The following is a 24,819-nucleotide window of genomic DNA, read 5'->3' as shown; positions in this document are numbered from 1 at the left end:
AATGCTGTTGAAGTGTAACAGAGAAGTTATAATTTGTTCTTAGTTCTCTTAACACATATCAAGAGACATTCAAGATGTGGTCAGATATTGAGGGATTGTGGGGAGGGTGGTGTTTTATGGTTTGGGATTTTTGGTTGGTTTTTTAGTTCAGTTGTCAAAGACTAACAAAATCATCAAGTGTTTTTCACTAGTAAGGCTCAATGCTGTACACACAAATGCAAGATGTACAGAAAATGTCAGATGGCCCTGTTTTGCAAAAACCTAGATTTTTAAGTTGTTCAAGTCACAGTAGTCAAACTCAGGCTTATATATCAAGTGCATAAGATGTGACTTCCTAGTCATTGCATAAATAGCGCTGTTGAAGAAGCATCAGTCAGTAAGAGAAAGTTTCTAGTTGGATTGCTTCGTCAAAGGCATCAAAATGTATTCTCTATTTTTTAATTTACTAAAGTGATTCAGTTTTCAAATTTCATTAGGGACTTGGTTACTGCTGTTCATCTTATTTTAGCTTACTGTACTTTTCCACTTTTTCTAGCTTCTGAGCCTTCCCCCCCCGTATTTCATACTAAACATTCTTTCTACAAAAGGAGACAGCTCACTTCACTATTTTGCATTGCAAAATTTGCTTTCTGTCACATTAAAAAAATAATTTTAGAACTGGGCCAAGTGTTTATGTATCCAGGTAACACAAGTACAAAGGTTCATTTTTTCACTAGCCACTTGGTAAGAATTTACAAGGCTACAGAAATATTTTTTTATATATAATGTGGCTTTCCCGTACCCTAACATTTAAAATTATCTGCTGCTTTCCAGATTTTCAGCAGTAGATTTGCAGGCCTGGTAACATGCTATGCAATCTTTGGTTAAAACCTAAATTTAAGAATTTGCTCCAGTACACGCAGATTGTTCTATAAATAGCAGATTATTTTCTATGTTTGTTAGCTGAGAATGACACTGATCCACATTAAGCACCTCTAAATGGTGAGAAAGTGCAAGCGATACTGTAAGTGGTAAGATGTGCTTTAAGTGGTAACAAACTGAATAGAACCTGCAAAAGTGCTAGAAGTACTAGTATGACACCACTATTGCTTCCAAAGCTGCTGGGGTGGGAGGAATAACTTAAACTTCAACTATTTGATAACTAATTCCTAAAACCTGAAATGAAGGTACCTTGTCAAACTATTTCACCCAAAATTAGTGATCACTTCTTACATGAGAAGGTAAAGAGTTCAGGATTGATATATTCTGCTCAGATGTTGCATGGTTTAGAACAAGAACTTGGCAAGCAACATCAATATAGGCAAACCATTAAGACAAACTTAACATTAATATTTTGAGTAACACCGTGCATATGAATTTCTTGGATTTCCTGGGCTTATATTACATTCTGCTTTTGCCTGAAGAAAGCTGATTTGGGAACTAAACATTCCACTTAACTCTCATTTGTTGCTCTGAATGACCACAAAGTAAATTAGTCTTAAAACAAAGGAAACTATTAAGCTAGAACTTCTGAGGAAAACTGTAATTCAAGCAAGAGAGAAAGTCAACATAATTTCTCAAAACTCTAATCCCATCATTAAAGTAAGCATTTAAAATAGCACAGCAAAATAGCATCAGGCAACATGCAACTCAACTTTGTTATTTGAAAGATGCACAACTCAGGCTAGCACCAGTGTTACATCAATATTCTAGCGTTACCCAGCACACCAGCGTTTCACATGGCTTGGCATCACTCTAGCCAGGCCTCATTATCATTCTGTCCCCCCCTGTTCTGCACTCTCAGCCTTCCCAGCTTCTTCCAAGAATTGGCACAGTGCTTTAGTGCAGGACTTTCCTCATTTTAATAGGGAGCTGGAGGAAGGCCACATTCCCCTTTCTCCTGCAATCATACAGGGTCAATGAACCTTGAGGAAGGCATGAACAAGAGCTTTACTGGGACAAGATGTCCAATTAATAGGGATCCAGGGCACAGAGAGGAGCAGCAGCCACTAACACTTAACTTGTATTATGATCTTTATCATGTAAAAAAAAAAGCCCCCACAAGGCAAGTTTCAGCCTCATTATTTTTTTCTTCTTTCTCAATCATTTGTTATAAGCAAATCAAAGTTATAAGCAATCATTTGTACTATAGGTTAGTGAAGCACCCAGGCCAGCCACCAGACAATTTATGCTTGCCCAACAGGCTTTTAGATTACTTTGATAAGGGAGATAATTTCCAGGGTTTTTTGCCCTACAGAATCATTGTCTACCGTTGAAGTTTCTTCAGAGCCACAATGCACTATTTTTAATTGCAAAAGATTGTTTCATACAACCATGAAACTGTATGGTCAACATGCATGGGTGTGTGGATAGATTGGAAACCAACAGTATAAAGGCATCTGCAAGCATTTAGGACACCTGAGGATTGAGGGACTAATTTCAAATGATTACCTGAATAGAAGAATGAGGCATCCCAAGAATATTTTTTTTTCCATAGAAGATGAGCAAGAAAGAAGCAAACAAAAGAAATTGAGTTCAGTCCCACGTCTCCATAAATTCAAGAACAACTAACAGAGAACTCCAAATGTACCACAAGAGAGTAGGTACATTTGGAAGATGAACCAAAGAAGCAATTACTGTGAGAAAGTGAGCACCAAGAATCCGTGGGGAAGAACAACAAGAAGCTGACATTCCATCTGAGCAGTGAGACAACATGTTATTCACAACAGGAGACAAGCTGTATTAGATCAACTTTATTATGTTATCAAAGTTTGACAATAAAATATTCAAAATCTATTGAACACATTCATACACAAAAAGAGCATATAAAATGCTAGGTCTCAGAATATGTTCCGTACAAAATACTGTTAGGTGTGGAGCAGCAAAGTCATTGCCAAACATTCCCTGAATTTAAGAGGGCCTTGAACACACTGTGCTCCAAGAACTACCTTAATACCAAACATTCCTTCCTTTGGTCTGCAAGTCCTTTGCAATTATTGCTAGTTATTGAAGCCTTCTGTTTTTAAACAGAATCACATAGTGACTCTGAACCTCTTCAGAAGTATTACAATGACAGCTGAAAGCTTCTTCAGCGTTTTCTATACATTTTGTCAAAAGTAAGAAACACATTTGGTCCTCAAGACTGGTTTTGGTTTCTGAAAATATCCTGGAAGAATAAAACCAAGTAAAAGTTATGGAAAGAGAGACATGATCAATATGTATCAGGTATAACAAAGATATGTCAGTAAATTCAAACATTTCAACTGTGCAGTGTGGCAAAGCACCTGAGTTACTCCTCTTACAGAAATGCCACATTCTCCTCTCAAAGATTTATTTCTTCAGACCTCTCTCCCCACAAGAATCTAGAATGCTCAAGTGCACATGGCTCTAGCAGGCCTGTAACAGTAATGCTAAATCCTCTGGCCTTGCAGAGGAACACGCTGTAGTGAGTAAGCACTTCAACATGCTGAGTGAAGTGGTTCAGTTTCAACAACTAGAATAATGTAGTTTACTTGCTGCATTCACTTTTCAATGAGAACTCCATCCTAATATGCAAGAAACTGAAAATGAAAGGGCTGAAGATGATTTGGTAGGAAAAAAAAAAATCACAACTTCCAGACATTAAACAGACCCATAGCCTGCAGAACTATCACATCCAATCAGAATCTCACCAGAAGCACTGTGCTTGCTCTAGCACAGTACTTAGAACTTGGGTACACACAGGATCTCAGATACACTCAGGTTCTTGCACAACAAGGCTTTATAGTGACAAAACAAAAGCAGCCCTGAAAAACTTTCAGCTTCATTTTACCAGGTTAACTAAACACAAGTTTATTTAGAGAGACACACTCTAGGGCCTGTCTACTAATGGAAAGCTGATTTACAAATCTTTAGGTTAAAAGATAGTCAACTGATCTCAGAAACACAGTACTAGGTTTCCAAAATTAGAGAATTTTTTTTTTTTTCCTTTTGGGGCACAAAAAATAGTATTAAAAGTAGTAAATGAAAAAAAGAATAAAAAAAAGAAAGAACATATTTGAGTCATGTATTTTGGAACTTCAAATCAGAAAAAACCCTGAAGCTAGTCTTGGTATGAGACTGAAAATGCCACCGATTAATAGGTAAGGATCTAAATGAAGCTTAGAAACATTCTCCAGATTAGGTTAAGAACTGTTTTCCTATGTTTTCTCATTTTTTCAGCCCTTGATGCCCACATTGGTATCCTGCAATACAGCCTCCAACCCTACTCATTCCAGTGCTTATTAACAGACATTCTACTTCAGCAAGAAATAGAGATTATGATGAACTGGTTTCTGTAATTTCTTTCTGTTATAAACCAGTAACATAGCAATTCATTCAAAAATTGAGTCAGACCACAGGAAGAGCTTTATCATCTTTGAGCAGTCTTGGAACACAAGCCTGAAGCTTATCCAGCTGACAGCCCTGCATAAACCTTGACTAAAGGACTTTTTTGTGGGATTTTTGTTGTTTTTTGGTTTGGGGGTCTGGGGTTTGGTTTTTTTTTTTTTCATTCCAACAGTTACCAATTACAAGTGGCTTGGGGCAACTCAGTACTTACTCTGGAAAAGTGTAGGCAATATTGCTGCTGAACTGTAGGTTCCTGGGCAACCCAGAACAAGACAAATGTTCCATTTTAAAAATCAGAAAAATGTGTACTCACCCTCAACAAAAGTAATAGGGAAAAAGCAGGAGGAGAATAAAGCTACATACGGAAGTTAAAACCTAAGAAGATATTTAGCTTATCCATGACCCTCGTTCAAGCTGTTCTGGATTTACAAGTCATTTCTGAATTAAAACTCAAAGCCTTAAACCTACCTCCTGTTCCAGAATGTTTGCATTCTACAGTAACATGAGCTCAAACCTGTCATTTCAACACATCTTACTGATACATCTAATGGCAGCAAACATTTTATGCATGCTACCAAAACAGTTAAAAACTTTACCCTTCAGACAACTTCAGTTTCTTAAGTAATGAATCCTCAACAGTTCTGATGAGTTTCTGAAACTCTTAAAACATTTTTCTTAGAGGACCTAGCATTTTGAAAGCATTCAAAATTGTGTTTTCAGAAAACTAAGTGCAGTCTAACTGGGTGACTGGTTTTAAAGCAAGCAAAAGAAAATCTTCAAGTGAAACTATTTCTCCAACGGAACTTCGGTAGTCAAGGTTGCAGATACGATGGCCTTTAGACTATCATTTCTGTGGAGTTCAGAGTTGAATTTTTAAAAAAAACATTGAGTAAAACAATACTGTAGGAAATTAGGAGTTGCATGGTCAGCAATTTATAGAAACATTTAAGGAACAGTGTATCCCAGCTTCTTGAAACAGCAATAATGAAACTTATAATCTATGGGTAATGAATTTTAGTCTTAAAATACAAAGTTCCTTTTCAGCTGAATGCAGTGTTGCTCCAATCGCTACTTGGTCAGTAACTGGATCACAGCCTAAGTATTTGACTGAGAACAAGCTTTATACTTTACACTGTATTATGCTGGCTTCCATTCCCTACTCCATTTCAGGAAGTTCACTTTACTTTTTGAATTAATGCCCACCATCCATTATCATTTCCATTACAGGAGATCATTTTTCACCCAGAAATGCAATTCTGTACTGTATAGATTGTTTGCCAGTATTCAATTAGCTTTAATTTATGTACTACTCAACACAGCTATGGTTATTGCAAGCACCAACCACTGTTTAGCTTCTTCCCTTCATTGATAAATAAAGGACAAGCTGAGAATTCCTCAGACTCCAGATTGTATGTAACCAGGTTCTAGAAGTTGATGAGCAAACAATTTCTTCTTCTTCTAACAAAAGCCCAAAAAGGTACCTAATAAGAAGCTTCAAGTAATTCACACATCTGTCTTTTTCCCCCAAAAGCTGTAATAAAAGAAAGGCTGGATTATGACAAAGGTAGTACAGCACCAGGCAGACCTCTTCCCTATCTTACCTAGTAGATATGCACATTTACAAACTAAGGTACTGGGAACTGTGGATCAGAATATGCAAGACCCTTTAAAAAGTTTACTGTGCTTCCCAAATTAATTTCCTTCCCTTGTTTTATGGGCACCTGAAATTGCAATCCTTCCTAGCCCTCCCACTCCAAACCCTGCAAAGACCACACAAAGGAACTCAGGTATCTATGTTTCTATGTAGCATGTGCAAGGGGCTGCATAATCTCCAAATAAAAGTCTGTGTGAATATTGGACACAACACCAGAGGCACCAAAATGCATATCTGACCAAGTTTGCAGAATGTGAAGATACCATGAAGCATCATAAACACAAATCAGAGACAAACGATCATTTAGGACACCAAACAACTTCTTGAACACAGCCTTAAAAAAAATAAATAATCCAAATATCTAAATATCAAGGGATTAAAAGGCATTTTCCCATATTTAAGGAAAGGCATCACAGGTGAGGAAAATAACTGTCAACACAAGATATCACAAATCAAAAAGCAGCTTTTTCACATAGGAGATAGTAGTATCATTGGATAGCATTTGAATATGCTCATTTCCTGAAAGCTCAAATATCACCACTTCCTGTTTTTGCATGTCCACCCACTTCTGACATTGCAAGGCACTCTGTAAGTTTACTGTACCGTCCCCATCACTGTAAAGAATCTTGGGTTCTTTGTCAGGAAAACTTTCATAATGGAAGGAGTCAGGTGTTTCCACGCCAGTGCCATAAAGACAGTGTATACGCACACCAGGTGGTGTCATCTGGTAGACCAGGGGTTCAGTGTCTTGTCTCATGAGCCAGCCATCTTCAAAATTGATGTCCCTGTAGAATTTTCGGTAATCCTGAAGAGTGTAGTTAGCTGTAGGTGTGCTTACAAAGACTTTATCTGCAGGCCATGTGTAGTTGTAGGGGAGCATCCAATTTGTGGAAACGGCTGATCTCTGCTGGTCTCTAATCTTGAGTGAACTGATAACAGGTATTCTATTATTGTCACCTTAAAAAAAGTAGAATTTCATTATACACAAAGCAAAACATGAATCTCTACCAACTGCAATTACTACCACTCACAGTGATAACATGAATAAAAAGATTATTCCCTTTGCTTACAGTGACAGTTTGAGAAATTTTTCATCATTTATGATTGTCTTGATGATTAACTTGTGCAAACTAACTTCTGATAACTTACAAATTTAAATACAAGTTAATGAATGAATGACAGACAAGCCAAGAACACTGCAGCCTTTCCAGTAAGTTCCTTTTTAAAGGAGAAAATATTTCCTATATGAGCAAAGTAAGAAATCAGCTTTATTATTAGGCATTATTTATACCATTTGCAAGTTTTGTCTTAAATGCACTTCTGGAAGTACGTTTTAAAGTGATTCTTGTACCTCGATCATGTTTTTCTGAAAGAACAGATAAATGCTACTATCCACACACATGTAAGAACTCATGAAGAGACTTTATAGGCTTAACAAAATGTTTAAAGTTTTGCACATTCAAAATAAGCAGAGTAGCAGTATTTCATTCAGTATAGTTATAAAGGTTACTATATGGTTTATTTACTATTTGGCCTAGTGTTTTACCAGTTTATACACTCCCTTTGTAACAAAGCCTACCAGAACATGCCTACAATTGAAAGTAAATAGCAGACTCTTAATAGTTACCTAAAAAGATAACTGTCATAAAAGGAAACAGAAGCCAAGCAAGTATTACTGTCTCTGCTTATGCTATCAAGAAAGAATGCTGCACTCAATGACCAAGTCACTCTTTGCATAGTACTTCAAAAAAGAAGAGTTAGAGCTTGTTAGCTTCTGGTGGGAACCACAGAAAGTTGTCAGTATTAGTACCTTTCCTTCCAGTCAGCACTTCAAGACTGCTTAAATACTTGTGTTGCTCAGAACATAGGTTTTCTCTAATGTAGCACTAATATTTTCTAGCAACTCTGGTAACCTAAACTACATCTTTGCTGGGGAGGGGACACACACACAATGATGAACAACACACATGGATGGATGGACAGGACAGACTGACAAAACCAACAATTCTCAAAAGACCAGTTGATAACTACGATACATGGGAAATGTTTTCAGCTGGCCAAGCTTTTCCTAGGCATTATATTTTCTTAATAATATAAATCTAGAGAGTTTAAGACCTTTATTGATAATAAGCTCTAGCTATCCGATACCCAATAAACCACAAAATTGTTACATTTTACCAAATTGAGACTTACTCTTATTACAGAACTAGTGTTTGGCCAAAACATTTCAAGAATTTTTTGTAGACATTGAGTCCATTGGTTTTTTAGTAGTTTGTTCCAAAGATGGCTCAAACTACCACATGACTAAGTTACAATTTATATGCACCTTTCTTCATTTTAACCATTGTTCTTGCATAAGTGGCAGATATAGTGATTACTAGAAATGATTTTTTGGAAAAAAAAAGCTCTGAGACAGATCTGAGTTTATTTTCATGGTGACTGTCTGATCAGACCTATTATTCACAATGGCTGGCACACCTCAATTCTCATCAGCTGAACCTTGAATCAGATTTTCCATTATTAGGTCCAAGTGGTTACAGCATGTAGTGATCCACATCAACCACACCATAAAAACTGAAATACCAAAACCAAAACTGCTATTCTTGAAATAACACCGAAGTATATTTTTCTGTTCCATAAGGTGGCACTATTGCTTCAGCAAGGAGACCTAAAGCACAGTCTTTAACACCATCTTTAGGAGGACTATATGGAGACATTGCTAATATAACTCTGAAACAGATAAAAAGGAAACTCAAGAGCACAGCAAGAATCACAAAGGTCCTGGGAAATGTGTTTCATATTGTTGTGTGGTATAAGTACTTAACTGTGCACACTCACCACTAAGCCACTGAATACTACTTGGCAGTTTTCAGCAAAGAAAGCTCTAGTTCTGAATTGAACAATGAAAGGAATGTGTACAAATTTCCAGTAGAATAATCAAACACAGAACATTACTATTCCAGCCTTCTCTTACAGAACTGTTACAATACGCTTATCAAATCCTTTATTTCTCTGAAGTGTGGAAGTACTTTATGGCCAAGACCACGCTCAAGTCAGCAGGCACAACACTCAGTGACATAATAGTGAACAAAATATTAGGTCTAAAGAAGACACAGCTAGCATCTCAAACTGACAAAAACCTAATCAACCAAACCACCACTGTGAACTTGGTGTCTGCTTGCTGTAGAGGGCAGAACATCCTCACTTTATTGGCACTGGAATTGTAATGATGTAAGTAGTGATCCTGCAAAGCACATAAATAAGTAGGAGAAGGTTTAGATTTAAAGAAAATAATTCCACCTGTGTACTGTTTACCACTTTAATAACACATCTGTGATTTGGGACATGAAGTCGCTAGCCATTAGCATATTATAAACAGGAATGAAAGCAGAAAGAATGCATTCATAGCTTGCCTTGTCTTTCCTGCAGCAACACAGTATTTTTCTTTAAAGCAACAATTTCTCTGTATATTAACACCCTGATAATGTCAATTTTAGAAACGCTTTAATAGACTCATGTAATCCAAGTGTTAATGCCTGATGGTGGTGATTTACTACAGATATTAGAGACAGAACTAGCCTAAAAATGTGCATTCTCATATTATGTTCTGCCTATTTAACTTTCCTACATGATTTTTAAATTTCTGCTCCAAAACACAGAGTATAGTGTACAGACATACAGATTAAGAGATGATTACATTTAGTAGAAACTGAACTATTCATTATGCATTTGTATAGCTAGCCACTTTGGGTGAGATGCATTATAAAGGATAAACAAGATATGAAGCACAAAAGTTTATTCCAACAAAAATCTATGACTGGAATTTTATGTAATCACGTGGAGTTTTATGAAGGTGATATTAACATTGCTCATTTCCTGCACACAAATGTGTCAGACAAAGCTTGCAGGAAAAGATAAATCAATTTTTAAAGTGCCATTGCAATAGATTTAACAACGTATAACTCGATACGAACATCCAGTTTAAGTTTTCTAATTAGTAACTGAGTTGTGCACTACTATTCAGAATCAAATGCCTTTGCTAAGCAAATCATTCTTTGATCTGTCCATGCATGGCTGGCACTTGCTGCATGTTCTGCATTTTGATGAAGTCCAGTTTCTGATGTCAGCTTTGTTTAGTGATATCCGAAGCTAACAAGTCAGAAACAAGCTAAAAAACCAAGCCAGAAACATCATGAAATAAAGTGTCAAAGCACATGAAATAATTATGGTATCACATGATGGGGTGAATGAACTTTTTCCATCAGTCATTTGCAGTTACTTAGTAAAATATGTTATGCTTCTTGATTCAGTATTGGTTTTTTTAGTCTCAGGCATATCCAGTATACTAAAACAAAGATCTCCAAGGTTCACTTTCTTTATATCTAGACTTATAACTTTTGACAGGCATTTGTGCAGTGGGCACCACTTCACCACCATGTGTGCAATTTTCCCTTAATGTTAACCTCAAGCAGCTGTGTGATCTTTAATCAAAGAAAACTACTGAATGCTCTGGAGTCCTTGTTAGCTTTGCAGAACAGAGAGCAATCAGGCTGGAGGCTGAAGTGACAGAAATAGAAGACACCAGGCCAAACAGCAGATGAGACAACAATCTGCTGAAAAGAGGTTAGGATAGGTCAAGAGGGGATGCAGCTCCAGGTTAAGGGATGTAACAAAATTCAGTCCGCTCCCATGAACATGAAGAATAACAGTCTGGTCACAGGGCTTGAAACATCAAGTTGCCATCACTTATGAAAAGATTATTTTTAACTTCATAGTATCTTAAACTCTGATCCCCCAGTCTTACAGTTAACAGTCTAGTTAGTACCTTGCACAACTAACAAAATACATTGCAAGCTCTCAAATTACCTACCTGAAGCCAGCACACGCAGAGTTTTAGCCACTCCTCCCCATGGAGCGCCTAATGACACATAATCCTTGATGTACTTGTCTTTCCAATCCTGAGTCTGATGGTTGAGGAAGTAGAGGGTGTACATATTACCCATACTGTGGGCAATTAAGACAACAGGACTTCCATACTGCTCATACATTAACTCTATCATCTTGCGGAGGGCCACAAAATAGTCTTCATTCTCATCTAAAGTAAACATACACAGGTTACACAGTTATAATTATTAACTGTGAATGCTGAACTTCAACACAAGTCTTTAAAAGGCTATTTTTTTTCAAACCATCTGTCAAATTAATAATGCAGAGCTGAGAAATTCCAGTATTACTCAGGAGGGGTGGGTGTTTTTATGGAGATGCATTTTGGTGGTGTGTTGTTTTTAAGCAAGTCTTAAGTAGCAAATTGTTTAAAGCAAAAAAAGAAGCCACACCACAGAGCTTTCATCTGAGTCCGGGGGTACTCAGGCCCCAAGAACTAGTCAAAATTAAGTTTAATTGTACAGATGGAATGGGAGAAGAGACACAAAACATTATTTGCTGGTTGGAAGAGTCAAAATTTTGTTCAAGTAACAATATGTTAATTACTTGGTGCCTTTCGCCAGTCATAAGGTGCTCCTCTTACATCTTCATCACGTTTGTAGCCCCAATCTACTAGACTCTGCACCAGCATATAAAAGTAACTGCCTGTAGACAACAAATAAGAGAAACAGAACAGTGAAAACATTAGCATTAGAAGCAGCTGTCAGACACCATCACAAAACAAACTAAGTCTGGAGGCATTATCTCTGATACCATATATACAGACATTAAAACTGTAGTCTTAATCTTTGACAATCTAGAAAGCTGCATATTAAACAAGATGAGCTACGCTCACTGTCCCCCAAAAGTGAGGGAATACCATTATTAAAAGCTCTTATTAGTTGGCTGATCTATCAAACAAGTGTGGCAACAAAACATGGCATACACAGAACAGATAAGTTTCCTCAGCAGAAATGTGTCTTACCCTTGACCTGTACAGAATACACCTCAAAAATTACTACATTGGAGTCCTAGCTTTTGTTGATTACAAATTAGCTTCAGGTAAGGTATAAAATACATTCATAAAGTTGGCCTAGACTTCAACATTAATAGTGGAAGCAAATGCTTACAGTGTACCCCAGGGCAAAATTCTAGAAACTACCCCAAAGCTTTTTATCTATCAGGTAGTGGACTAAGACTTAAGTGACTAAACATAATGCTCTAATAGCAAAGAAGGGAAACATTTGCAGACTGGCTAATGTTATATATTGAAAGATCTTACATATTACAAGCTTTGAGACATAGGCATTAAGTATCACCACAATTAAATGCATCTAGTAACAGTTTGAAAAACTGTCAAAACATCCTATTGATTATCACAGTCATATTTAAGTTTTGAGCAGAACCTCACTCAGTCTTGAATACTTATCATATAGCCCCTGAAGGGAACAGAGGCATTTTTTAAAATGGCATAGTTCTAGTTATAAGAATCAGTGAAGATCATTAAGTCCATTACTGCCCTTTTGGAGCTTGCTCCCTAAAGAAATCCATGCTACAAAGCATGTGAAGCTCATTGCATTACTATTAAATTAGTTAAGACTTCAGCCACAGCTAACAACAACTCTCAAAAGCTTCAGGTTCGGTGTTTTCTGAAAGATGACTTCTACAAAAGCGCTAAACAAAACACACCTGCAAACACATTAAAGCAGAAATCTTTTGCAGCACACACATAATTATATAATTATTCTGACATCAACAAAAGACAGGGAACTACAGAGTATGGTATCATATCTCCCAAGCCCATTAACTCATTCCTAAGGCCAAAGAACATCTTACTCAGAACCAAGCTAAAATTAAGTATTTATATTTTGGTTTTGTTTGTCAAGCTCCAGTCACAGATTTTTCTGCTCAACCCATCTCATTTTCAAAGTGCCTACTCAGGTTTCATCCAGAGAACTTAAATTTGGCACAAGACTACCAGAAGACATGCAATCTTCTTGTCTCAATGTATCAGGTCAAACAGACAAAATAATACAATGCAATGCAAACAAAAAAGTTTTTCTACTTCTAATTAGAATTGTAATTTGAAATCACATTTCAGTAGCTCGTTGTGTAAAGACACACTGGAAAAATCCTACAAGTGACAAAGCACTTCAGACACAGCTTGTACATACCAACGCTCCTTTTACTTGGGTCAAGGAATTCCAGGGAAAATGTCTGCCCAAAACCTGGGACTCTGATATCCACTCCATCTGGTGGTTCTGTAATCTTACTTGTTCGATTATATACCAGCCTGGGGGGAAAAAAGAAGGCGAGAGAAAAACATGAAACATGTCACATTACCACATGACAGCTCTCATCTACTCTTACAGTCTGAGTGCAGTAACAAGAACTTTAAGTACTATTATCCAGAAGAACAAAAAAAACCCCACCACAAATAGGCAGACATGGTAAGAGTACTCTAATGGCTAAAAGTTTATACAATCAAACAATTATTTTAATTAGTTTCATGCTTTACATGTAGAATCGGAGACTTATCTTCTCTATAAAACCAAGTATACAGAATTGTGGCTGAACTTCAACTTTAGAATAAGCTACTTTATATAGTTCTATTCCATTTCACTTTGCATCAAGCCACACAATGGAGAAAACTCATCAAGAACATAAGAATGTGGCAGTAGAAGATAAAATACCTGTAAAATCAGATATCAGAAAAATTCTCCTAGATAAAAGTAATTCATTTCTGCTTAACTAGAACATCTATACCAGAATAAGGGAGTACTTGACATTTCTTGACTAATAACCTCAGGAAACACAGAGGTATTGAGTGTTTTGTAGATACTTTTCAAATCAATTTGAAATACGAAGGATCTGGAGCACTGGGTCAGGGTTGGGTTTTTAATTATTGTTGTTGGGGTTTTTTTTTGTTTTTTCTTAATACTATATCAATACAATTGCTGGTTTTGAATGCAAGTTTTTACCCCTAGATGAAGTCTTAGAATCTTAACTGATACTCAAATCTTCACACACCAAGTCTCCCTAACCTGTGTAAGGTATATAAAGCAAGACTTAAAGCAGAGGTACAACTTCACTACAGCTCAGTATATTCACATAAAAGAGCAACATGCCAGTACAATATTTTTAAATTGCACAAGCTAAATATTTCATTGTTTTCAGAGAGATATTTATATGACTTTTTACAGGTACATTAATGAAGCAGACTGAACGATTAAATAGTCTGGAAGCTTTAAATTAGGTAATGTTTTAAACCAAAATAATTCTGGAAAGATTTCCAGACTGCCCTTGATGGACCCCATCTGTCTCAGCTGCCTGTGAGACTGCTCACTAATGACACACTGCCAGCAAAAGGGCAAGCTCACATTCCTCCTGCCTGTCCCCCCCGAGCTGCCCAATGTACCTCCTTCCCCCTTGCCTCATCAAAGCTTAAGTAACTCATCAAAAAAGCAGAAGATGTTCTGCTTTAGATAAACTTACAGAAGTGCCTGATAAGTGCCCAAACCAACACTAGGTAACTGGTAGGAGACAAAGTGGAAAAAAGAGAACCTCTGTTTTTCATCAGACATAAACAGCTACCTCAGATGCAACAGCACCACATCTTCTGATCCATCCCGTTACTCTACCTAGCAGAATTCCAAGTCATTTCTCTCACTGGTCTTGAATCAGAACAGAAAGTTTAAGGTGGCCATTCTGTACAAAGCATGTCAGTCTAAGGAAAGGAGATAACTGCAAAGAGCAACATTTGTGGTCTCACCTGATATTATCAATCCAGCAGTCAATGATAACAGGCAGAAGTAATTCTAAATTCAGCCAGAGTGTAAAATAACTGTCTGTCTTCTTAGAGCAGAGATAATGCACTACTGATGGCTTATCTAACTTGGCTTCCAACTGATTACCCAAGTCCCCCGGAACTGAAAGATATAAAAACAAGACACTTAAAATTAAAGCGTATAACATTTTACATTAGAATATACACATCTTAATACTGTAGCCCTCATATGCAGTATCGCTGCATCCAGAGATACCATTAAGTTCTGCAACTGGATAAAAAATATTACATCAGAACAAAGTACTGCATGCATACTTTCCACTGAAAATATTTGGATTTTCAAAAATCATGAGCTGGGGAGCCACCATGTAGAATAATTCTGGATCAACAATTCATAACTTCAAAGAGTAGACTATATAGGAACAGGTCACGCTAGGCCATGGGTATGAAAAACAGATGGTCTCAGATGTTATCAAAGTTATCTGTGTTTTAAAGTGCAAACTGAATCTTTCTGAAAAAATTTTTTCTTCGGAGTATTATAGCTGCACGTGCAAGTCTCTCTGTTCTCTTTAAACAGTTGCTTGCAAACCATCAATTTGACATTAAAAAAATGTGAAAAGTGAAAGCAGCTCCATTTATGTTTATTTTCACTTCTTCACCTCCAACCACATTTTTGCTACACAGGATTTAGTTGGCTAGCATAATAATCCAAATACATAGTTTCATGTGTTTTGCATTCAGGTTTAGATGCAACAAGTTTTGATCTTCACCCTTTTTTTTAATACAGTACATCAGTAATACTTGGAGGGAAGGGTCTTGTATTTGCATCTGCTCTGAAGTTCACTGTTCTTAAGGGACATACTAAATGCCAGTATTCCTTTGATGAAGTTTTATTTTCCTTTCTTTTAAACACTAGATGGAGACAAGAATATTATTTCTAAGTTAGAACTAAGCTTAAAAAAATGCTCTCACAATTTTCAGCAACAAGTTTCCAGAGAAACTTCTTACATTGTTATATTTAATCATTTTTCCCTCAAGAACCAGAAACGCAATGATACTACAATAACTGAAATGTTTCTCTGTATTAGATAAATCTAGGAGTTAAGCACTTAAGGGTCCCCCCACCCCTTTCAGCTCCACACACCCCAGCCTTTCTGGGGGGTGTATAACTGTATCCTGTTTACTTGGCAATGTTTAATTTTGAAGTTTTTTAATGCAGGCCTACCCTTACTGATGGGTTTTTGTGGCCACTTCAGGCAATTATTTCATCAAAACAGTTTAAGTTTTGTAAAACACTGATACTCAGCAGTGTCTTAAAGAAAGAGATAATATCTTTTAGCGGAACACCTGACTTAACTGGAAAGCCAGATGTGCTTTCAGAGAAACACTTATTGCAAACTAAAAAAAAAAGGACAGGACTTCAAACTATAGACCTGGACAGCTACTCTTACAACCTTCGACCACTGCACATTATGTCCCACCAGAAAAGATATACCTCAGGATTTCTTTATTAACTACCCCTACTTTCTCATTAGGATTTTAGTGGTTTTATTTTTGTAATCTTAAGTGAAATGTTAAAAGACCCAGTAGCTGACCACAGTTTATTTCAGGTCATATTTCAAGGACTCCGATATACTGGAAAGCATAGCAAGGAAGATTACAGTATTGCATCACACCCTAGAAAGAGTTTACTGAAGTTCAGTCTCGAAACCTCACAAAATGCTGTTTAGTTATTGCTTATAGAACTATAAGGCAACAGCTTATTCCACAGTCTCGTGCCTGTGCTGTATCAGTGCTTTTAATTAGAAAAGGAACAGAATGTAATTCTATTTATATCAATCATTCATGGCTGGCCAGTTTCAGCAGCAAACCTGCCAAGGACAGAACAGGTTGATTTTGTCTTCAGTTTCAATGCAAAACAAAATAAAAAAGTGACATTCTGTCCTACCCTGGAATCTCGTTTCCTTGGGTAAAAATCAAGTTCTTCCAGCAAAGACACTTTTCAAAGACTTAGACAAACACCTGAAGTATCAGAGTTTTAAGAACTTACTGAGGTTTCCAAACAGCACTCAAATAATCATAAGGACTCCCACTCAGAGTAGGAAGACTGAAGAAGAACTGAAGAAGTTTAAGATTATAATCAAGATACATTTATCAAGAAGAGTACGGAAAGCAGGAAACTGTACAAAGTCTCACTTGGACTTAATGGAGTGATCTTAGATTAACTGCAAGTTTAATTTGGTTAAGGTATTTTATCCTCAAGCTTCTTGAGGATAGAGGCTGTGTTCCTGTGTCCAATTCAGAGCAGAAGATGAGAAACATTACATACTAATTTTTACTCAAAGGATAATAAGGAACAAGTTGAAAAGTGGTAATTTTATGTAATTCTAAACAAAAGATAAGGGGCAAGTTTCACCTGTGCCAAGACATAATACTGAACTTGAAAAATAAAGTTTCACGTACAGGTGTGATGCCTATTTGTTTATAAAGCAGGGATTAACCAAAAAAGTTTTTTTTCAGGTTTACATTTCCAATTAACAGTTAAACTGCTAATCACTGTAATTTACAACGAGTGTTTTATTTTCTAAAGTATATTATGCAAACTGAAGAGGGTTCACAATGAAGCTATAGGGAACAAAATGCAAATTTTGATTTTTCAGATTATGGAAGGAAACATGCAAGATCTTCAATCCTCACCCCACACAATTTAACAGTGTTAATGATTTACATTTCGGCTGGAGAACTACTTAGTGGCTTTTTGATAAGTAACAGGTTAAAAAAGATCACACTGAAGATTAATTCTGTAAGATAAAGACATACCTTTCTGAATTTTCTGTGATGGCATTTGAAAGCAGTAGAAAAAAAACACATTTCCCTTTGCTTTCAGACCATGCACACAAAGCATCTCTGAGCAGAGTAATCTGTAAGCAATTTTTCTCCTTATCCTCTCATCTACCAATATCTGTAGTTTCTAAGCCATTTTCCTGGAAACATTATAAAGAGTTCTTACTTTTTAAAGCCTGCAGACAGGCCCCATAAATGTAGAAATTAACTGGCAAGTGAAGTTCTGCAGAATACATCAGCACTAGATAAGACTGGATGTCCAAGATCTCAAGCAGTACCCTTGCTTCCCTAATTTGCAGTTCTGCAATACATGTACTGACTTTTGAACTGCAACATTTGGAAATATGAGAATTCATATTCAACAGAAAAAAAGTGTTTCCATCAAATTTGATGATCTGTCAGTTCTAGCATATGCTCATTTTTCACAAAGACAGTAATCCCAACAGAACTCATTCTAATACAGCGATAAGCCCAATTCACTTCGACTATTATGGTATCCTTGGCTGGGTTTTTTTGTCTCAGCTGACCTGTCAAAACTAAATCTCCTTCTGGGATGTGTTCTTGTTTGATTAAACTTTACAGAAAGTGCAATTACAAATTTCATTTGAGAGTTTAAAAGAGGTTACAGACTTTTTCAAGTCTGGGAACTACAATAACTAGTTTTAGGATACACTGATACTCCTGTCTATCACTATCCTTAAGTCTTAATGACCAATTCACAGTTTGCAGCCAAAGACATTAATCAAATTGCACCCTGGAAAGTGACTTGCCTTAATACTGCTCATGAATCAAAGAGAAAAGGATCTTCAACAAGAGCCATGAATAGGGGGATCTTAAATTTCATTTGGAAAAAAAATAGTACCTATATAATAACAAGGGGGGGGGAAGCTATTGTTTGTGTGGCAAAGAGGCCATCAGTTGATACTTTTTTTACTACTTTTATCTGAAATGCAAACACCTTTGGATATATATCAACTATCATGAATTTTTAATTGGTATAATTTCCTTAAATACTTGTCATCTTCTTGGTTCTATAAATTAGCCTTCCTTCAAAATGAACCAAGTTTTCTGGAAAATTAATTTTAAACTCTGACCACAGTTCTCCAAGGAGAATGTCTCAACATGGCTCACAGGCTCAATGACAGACTGCCACAGAAAAGGCTTGTGTTTAAAATTAGGAACAAGAAAGCAAACAACATCTCACATGATACTTATAGATACCTCAGATCACATGAGGCATAAACATTTAAATCACTCCTGATATCTAGCCAACTGACCATACAAACATGCACACCTCAATTAGCAGTCAGCAGGAATTCACAGGCAAACCTCGTTTGCATGTAAATCAATTATTAACAAACTTAATTTAGGTGTCTTTCTAGAAAACTTTAGCCAAGTACCTAACAAATTGTTTGCAGAAGGTATCAGAACATTGATATAGTAATTGTGTTGAGTCAGCTCTAACAGGTAAAGAGTTCAGAGAATCCGCCACTGATCTTATAAGGACAGGTTATCAGCTCCCAAAATTGATAAGACATGAGATAGTACGCAGTGATTATTGATGGACTATATGAGAAAATGAAGGAGGAAGAACAGCCACAAAATAAAGGAACTTCATATTGCAAGCATTAGAAGACAAGTGTTGAATATATAACCAAACTGATAAGAGAAGTGCAAAAATACCGTAATTGCCAGAAGTACTTGCACAGAACATATATATAATCTATATTTAGTAGATATTGAATCTATATTTAGTAGATATTGTCAGTAGAGTAGAGGTATTCAGTAAGTTGTCCTGGTTCTTAAAGGAGATTTTCCTGTTATGAATCTATGGTCCTGGCTGAACAGGAAACTCAAAAAAAAAAAAAAAGGGCATGAAAGCAATGCAGTATCTTAAGTAGTCTCCTTTTCCCCAGGAATGCTTGAGAGAGGAACTCCAAGACCTTACATTTTAATAAGCATTGTCTCTTTGATATCAAGCCTTCAGGCAGGACTCTGGAAATAAGGTTTTGACTTTTACCTCGTGTTTCTTCTTTTCTAGTAGCACTATTATAGAATACCCTTTGATGCTTTGTTATTTAAATCTCATAGAAAACTGAGCAATTGCATTGCAGTATTTTGCTGTCAGTTACTACCCATGTCAGTCTGGTCCCTTGGTATGCACAAACATGATGTTCAGCGTAGTAGCTCCTGCTACTAAGGCACCATTTGCTGATGCACAGACCAGTTTAAAAAAACATCCTAATCCAAGTGGAGTGGTGCCACTCTCCACATTCCTTGTGCCAGCTCCTCCATTAACGTCATTCAACTGCAAAATTAATCAATTCTTCCTCAACGGGTTACTTTTCTCATGCTCTAGCAAGACAAATGACTCCACAAAGTGGCCAATAAGCAGGCACAAGGAAAGCTGTGGGAGCACTAATGAGCTGTAAGATTGGCTTAGATGTTTCACAGAACCACACCTCACCTGAGCCAGTTAGGGGGCTCTACAAATCTGAGATCTGTTGTCACCACAACTACAGCCAATAGTTACAAGGCTGTATTCAAGAAGCAGTATTTTTATTAGTACCTGGGGAGCACAACGAAGTTACCCATATACCAGCAACGCCCCATATTTGCAAACTACTGCTCTACTTCCTCCTCCGTTACTTGGGTAAGTGCAGGTTGCAACTTCAAGTGGGGTTATTACACAAAAAAAAATGAGAACAAGTTATCCTGCATCTTGTGACCATTGAACATTGTCTAACACCTTTATGAAGTGATCATTATGTTGACAACATTCCTTTAAACAACATTCCTTCTTTCTTTATTCCTTAAGATCAGATGGCCAACTTGCCATACACAGAATAGGATTAATCTTGTTAACTTCCCTTTCAACTTAAGAGTTTTAACTTCCAAAGAGACCAATAGTGAATGCTTAGCTCATGAGACATTTACTCAGAGATAAAACTGAACACAAATGAGGAATTAAGGGTCTAGATGCCAGCCTGATAAATCAGGAGGATCAACTCTGCATCCCTCTCTCATATGGGCTCTAAAACCATCTCAGGCTTGTATAGGCCTGTATAATGCAGCCTTACATACACACCTCTCAATCCTCTTTAGCATTTGTGATTCCAGGGCCATGTGTGTTTTTCTCCCCTCTCCCAAACACCTGTGTTAAACCAGCACTTAGAATGCCTCCCTAAATGATTCTCCTAAACCCTGCTACCATCCTCATCATAGTAATTCCTAAAAAGCTTATCTTAACGTGTCACATACGCAAGAAGGGTGAAGAAAAGGTCATGAAAAGTTAACTAGAATCAAGATGAGAACATTTCATACAGAACCAGTGAGTGACCGACAGTCACTCCTTCCTCTCCTTTATTTGTTTGACCTTCACTGCCCATGTCATGGCTAACTGAAGCTAAGCTCTTAGTGCAGGTGTTTTTACAATGACAGTCATTTCTATACATCAGAAAACCATGGTATTTTACAATAAGAAGTTACAGCAAATCACTCCCTAGGAGTGCCTACTTTCTCAAACATACAAATAACTCAGAAAAATTATTTATGTTAAAACCCAATGAATCTTCACAGGTCAGGACTGGACAGCAGAAAACAGCACATTTGAAAACAGACACTGACTAGAATAGTAAGCGATGCAAGTTCTGTAGCATTTGATGAAAATTAACTTTAACAGCAAGAAAGTGTGTGTTTTAAACTACTCACTGATGTATGTGTGTGCTCAGCCATGCAGTATTTACCAGAAGGTCTCTTAGGAAAACAAAATGTAGGTCAGCCATAGTTTTTAAAAGCATCCTTAGGTAACATATATACTTACAGTAGATCCATCAGTAGTAACTCCATGCTTCTATAATCAGTATCTCTACCCCCATTGCTTTTAAATCTTCTTTCTTTCAAAGCTAGAGATGAATATTGGATCAGTAACTAAAACACTATCACCTTTGTCATCGAGAAGCTTGCACTGGAGTAAGTGCCAAAGCTCATTGCTAAAACCCAGCATTAGAGTTGAGAGGTGGGATGAAAGATTGCTTCTAACCTCCACAGACAGAACTCAACAAACTTTTGTTCACGTTTCTACTCCAGCCTCTTAGGCCATCCTTTTGCAGTTTCCACTTCCAAATCTACATCCTCTCACATTAGTTCCTCCATCTATTAAGAACTGCGAATTTGTACATGGTGGTCCCGAGGTACACTTTAAAAAAAGTTCTTGTTTAGTGTTTGCCCTTTTATGTCAGAGGTTTGTAACAGTAATAATAAAGTCAACAGCAGAGCCTACATTATTATAAATGGAGCTTAAACTGAACAACATACCACTGGTTATCCTTTTCCCAGTATTTTTCCAGTTTCCTCACTTTTTCTTCCCCCTTTATCACAAAGGGTAACCGCGTAATAAGAACATGGAACACAGTGAATACATTCACAGGACTGACTACTGACATTAATATCACCAAATGCACTTAGGGTATTGGAATGCTTAAGAACTACAATTTCAGTAGGCAAGTTATTAAAGCATTTAAAATTTATTTACTGTCCTTATCAATAGACACTAAAAGCATCTAACATGTTACTTAGTAACTATTATATGAATACTTTCCCCTTATTTGTTACAAGCTATTCTGTGCTAACAGGTGAAACCACAGGCCAGTAACCTGTATTCATTTTCTATGTTGTGTGATGAAATAAGTCTTATTTTTTGACTACTTGTAGTTTGACTGCTGTAACACCCAGTCACCTCCTCTTTCCACATCTGATTCCAACCTCTTTTATTCATATGGAGTAAAAACTTGGTAAGCAAGGGTCTAGTTTTAGTTAATGAGCTAAAAATGTATTTCAGCGAGCCTTGCTTTAGTTAATGAACTAAAAGTGTATTTCAGCGAGCCTCGCTTCCCCCACGCCCACTGGCAAGGAACGGCAACCCAGCGTTTCCCGCAGGCCCGTGCCCCTCCGGGGTGCGAGGTGCCCGGCCCCCCCCGACCCGGGCCTGGATTTTTCGCTGTTGCGGCCGGGCCAGGGACGGGCCGTCAGTACCGGGGCAGCGTTACAGCGAAGACGCTCCGTGCCCAGCGCCGGCGCCCCCCGGTACCAGCAGCAGCCGGGGCGCTCACCAAGCGGGGTCTCTCGGCGAAGCATCCCGGAGACACCGGGCAGCGGCGGCGGCCGGGCGGGGCGCAGACCCCCGCGGCTGTGCCCACCGCGCCCCGGGCCTCTCGCCGCCTCCCTGCCAGGGGTGCGACAGCAGAGACAGCGGAGGGCTGCCCCGCTCCCGCGGCGCCAAACGCACGGACCGCCGCCCCCCGGCTCTTACCCAGCACCACGGGCGGCCCCGCGGGCCGGCGGCGCGGCAGGCACCCGCCGCCGGGGCAGAGCAGCAGCAGCAGGAGGAGAGGGAGGCTGAGGACGGGGCTCCCTCCCCAGCGCGGGAGGAGCCTAGCGCCGGCCGGCGAGACCATCACCCCAGCGCATAACCCCGGGCCGGGAGCCACCGCCACCACCCCGCGCCGGACGCGTCGCTGCGCCGGGGCTGCCGCGGCCGCCAGCGGAGTGCGGCCCCGCCGCCCGGCCCCGCCAGAAAAGGGCCCGCCCCGCCCCGCGCAGCCCGGCCGGCCCCGCCCCCTCAGCCGGCCCCGCCCCCGCAGGCGTCAGCAGCCGATTGCGGAGAGCCCGAGCCGCCGCGCGACAGCCGCCTCAGGCTCTGCCGGCGGGAGCCCGCGCTCCCCTCAGCGCCCGCCGCCCCTCCGCCGCCACGGCCCTGCTCGGTGCCCAGCCCCGCTGAAACCTCTATAAAAGTGGCAGCCCCACCCCGCCTTTCCGGGGCGCCCAGCTGCCGCGGGCCGTGCCGTAGCCCCGGCCCCGCCCGTGTGAGGCAGAGCGGACAGGTAGGGCTCCCCGCAGGCCCGGGCTGAGGCCTCTGGGCCCGCAGTTACGGAGGGAGGAGTGCTGCCGGGAGTACCTTTGTCTCACGTTACTACATCGACAGTTGTGTGATCGTGACGATTTCTAAAAGAGAAATCAGGGGCGTTTGCCGCAAAATTTATGCATAACAATAGATAGCACGTAAGGGGCGTGGTCAGAATGGTTTAAGGAAAGCCAAAAATATTTGGCAGAGTTGGGAATTTCAGTATTACACCGCCAAGAGACTGGACATCTGATAGAAAAGCTTATGGGCATAGCTGTGCTTCAGGCAACACCTGACTAACATGACGGCTAATTGGTACAGAGTATCATTGAGGTCAGGCGTTTGGCAATACTAAAAAAAAATCATTAGACCTTTATACACGTAACAAGAACACCTAGACTTGTAATTACAGTAATTTAAAACCAGAAGGGGTAGAAGCGTTTGTGCTTCAGCAATAGCAGTTAGTAGGAGTTACGTGCTCAGTTTGAAGTACACGTTGTTTGGTGGGTGTCTGGTTGTGGAGGGGGAGGAAGAAGGGTATCCACAGAAACAAAAACTAAATGGAGAAAAAAAAAATGGTGCTTAGAACCAGTGTAATCACATTTCATGATCAGTCATGATTGTGCTGATGAGCAAGACAAGGTTTCCTTGGTTCACTCACATATCTATCAACTCCTGCTGTGGACACACACCTTCTGAGCCTGGTGTTATCAATTCCTGCGCAGGGTAAAGCTGTTTCTGATAGAATTACTTTGCGACAAGGGCACTACAGTGTCTGCTTCACAGCTTCCTACATCCCTCAGCGTGTCTACTAATTTTCAGAAGTATTCCCACCTTGAATGGTTAATACACTAGCATGAACAATATCACAAAGGAAGGCATGGGAACGAGAGACAAGTAGAAGCAGAAAACTACTAATTGACTTGGTAACTCCTACCAGCTATACACACTGTAAGGTATAAAATTGAAGCTGTTCTTGCCTCACTGAATTCAGTATTCAACAGTCTGTAATTCCTGCAGAAAGATATGTCAAAAAGATCTGTGCATGAAGGCAGAATCTGGTAAAACAGATACACAGTCTATTGACAGGAGTTTAGAAAAATGACGGGGGTGGCTTGGCATGGACGTGGAGGAGAACACATCTTCCTCCTGAAATAAGACAGAGGAAGAAAATGCAACAAATCACTCATGGAAGCTAAGGCTAAGTCTAAATCTAGACTTGCCTTTTTCAAGGCACCTGCCACACCTTGTATATTTACACTGAGTGGAAAGATGTCAACATCCAACAAACCCAAAGGGCTGTCCCAAAGACAGGTGCTTAGTCACCATGCAAGTGTTGACTTGAAATGACCTCCTACTAAA

General features: G+C 38.9%; 1 protein-coding gene across 1 annotated transcript; it reads right to left on the bottom strand.

The window, feature by feature from the left end:
* Nucleotides 1-2,717: 2,717 nt before the first annotated feature.
* On the bottom strand, nt 2,718-23,111 carry PLA2G15 (phospholipase A2 group XV). The gene is made up of 6 exons (XM_074839507.1): nt 22,867-23,111; nt 14,697-14,853; nt 13,099-13,217; nt 11,492-11,590; nt 10,872-11,096; nt 2,718-6,958 (listed from the first exon to the last, which is right to left on the bottom strand). The coding sequence occupies exons 1-6, from the start codon at nt 23,009-23,011 to the stop codon at nt 6,447-6,449; spliced, it is 1,257 nt and encodes a 418-aa protein (XP_074695608.1). The 5' UTR covers nt 23,012-23,111; the 3' UTR covers nt 2,718-6,446.
* Nucleotides 23,112-24,819: the final 1,708 nt, after the last annotated feature.

This window comes from Strix aluco, chromosome 14 (assembly GCF_031877795.1).
Source record: "Strix aluco isolate bStrAlu1 chromosome 14, bStrAlu1.hap1, whole genome shotgun sequence".
Taxonomy (NCBI): Eukaryota; Metazoa; Chordata; class Aves; order Strigiformes; family Strigidae; genus Strix; species Strix aluco.
Note: the sequence above shows the minus strand (reverse complement) of the source record. Positions and strands in the feature narration are given on the sequence as shown.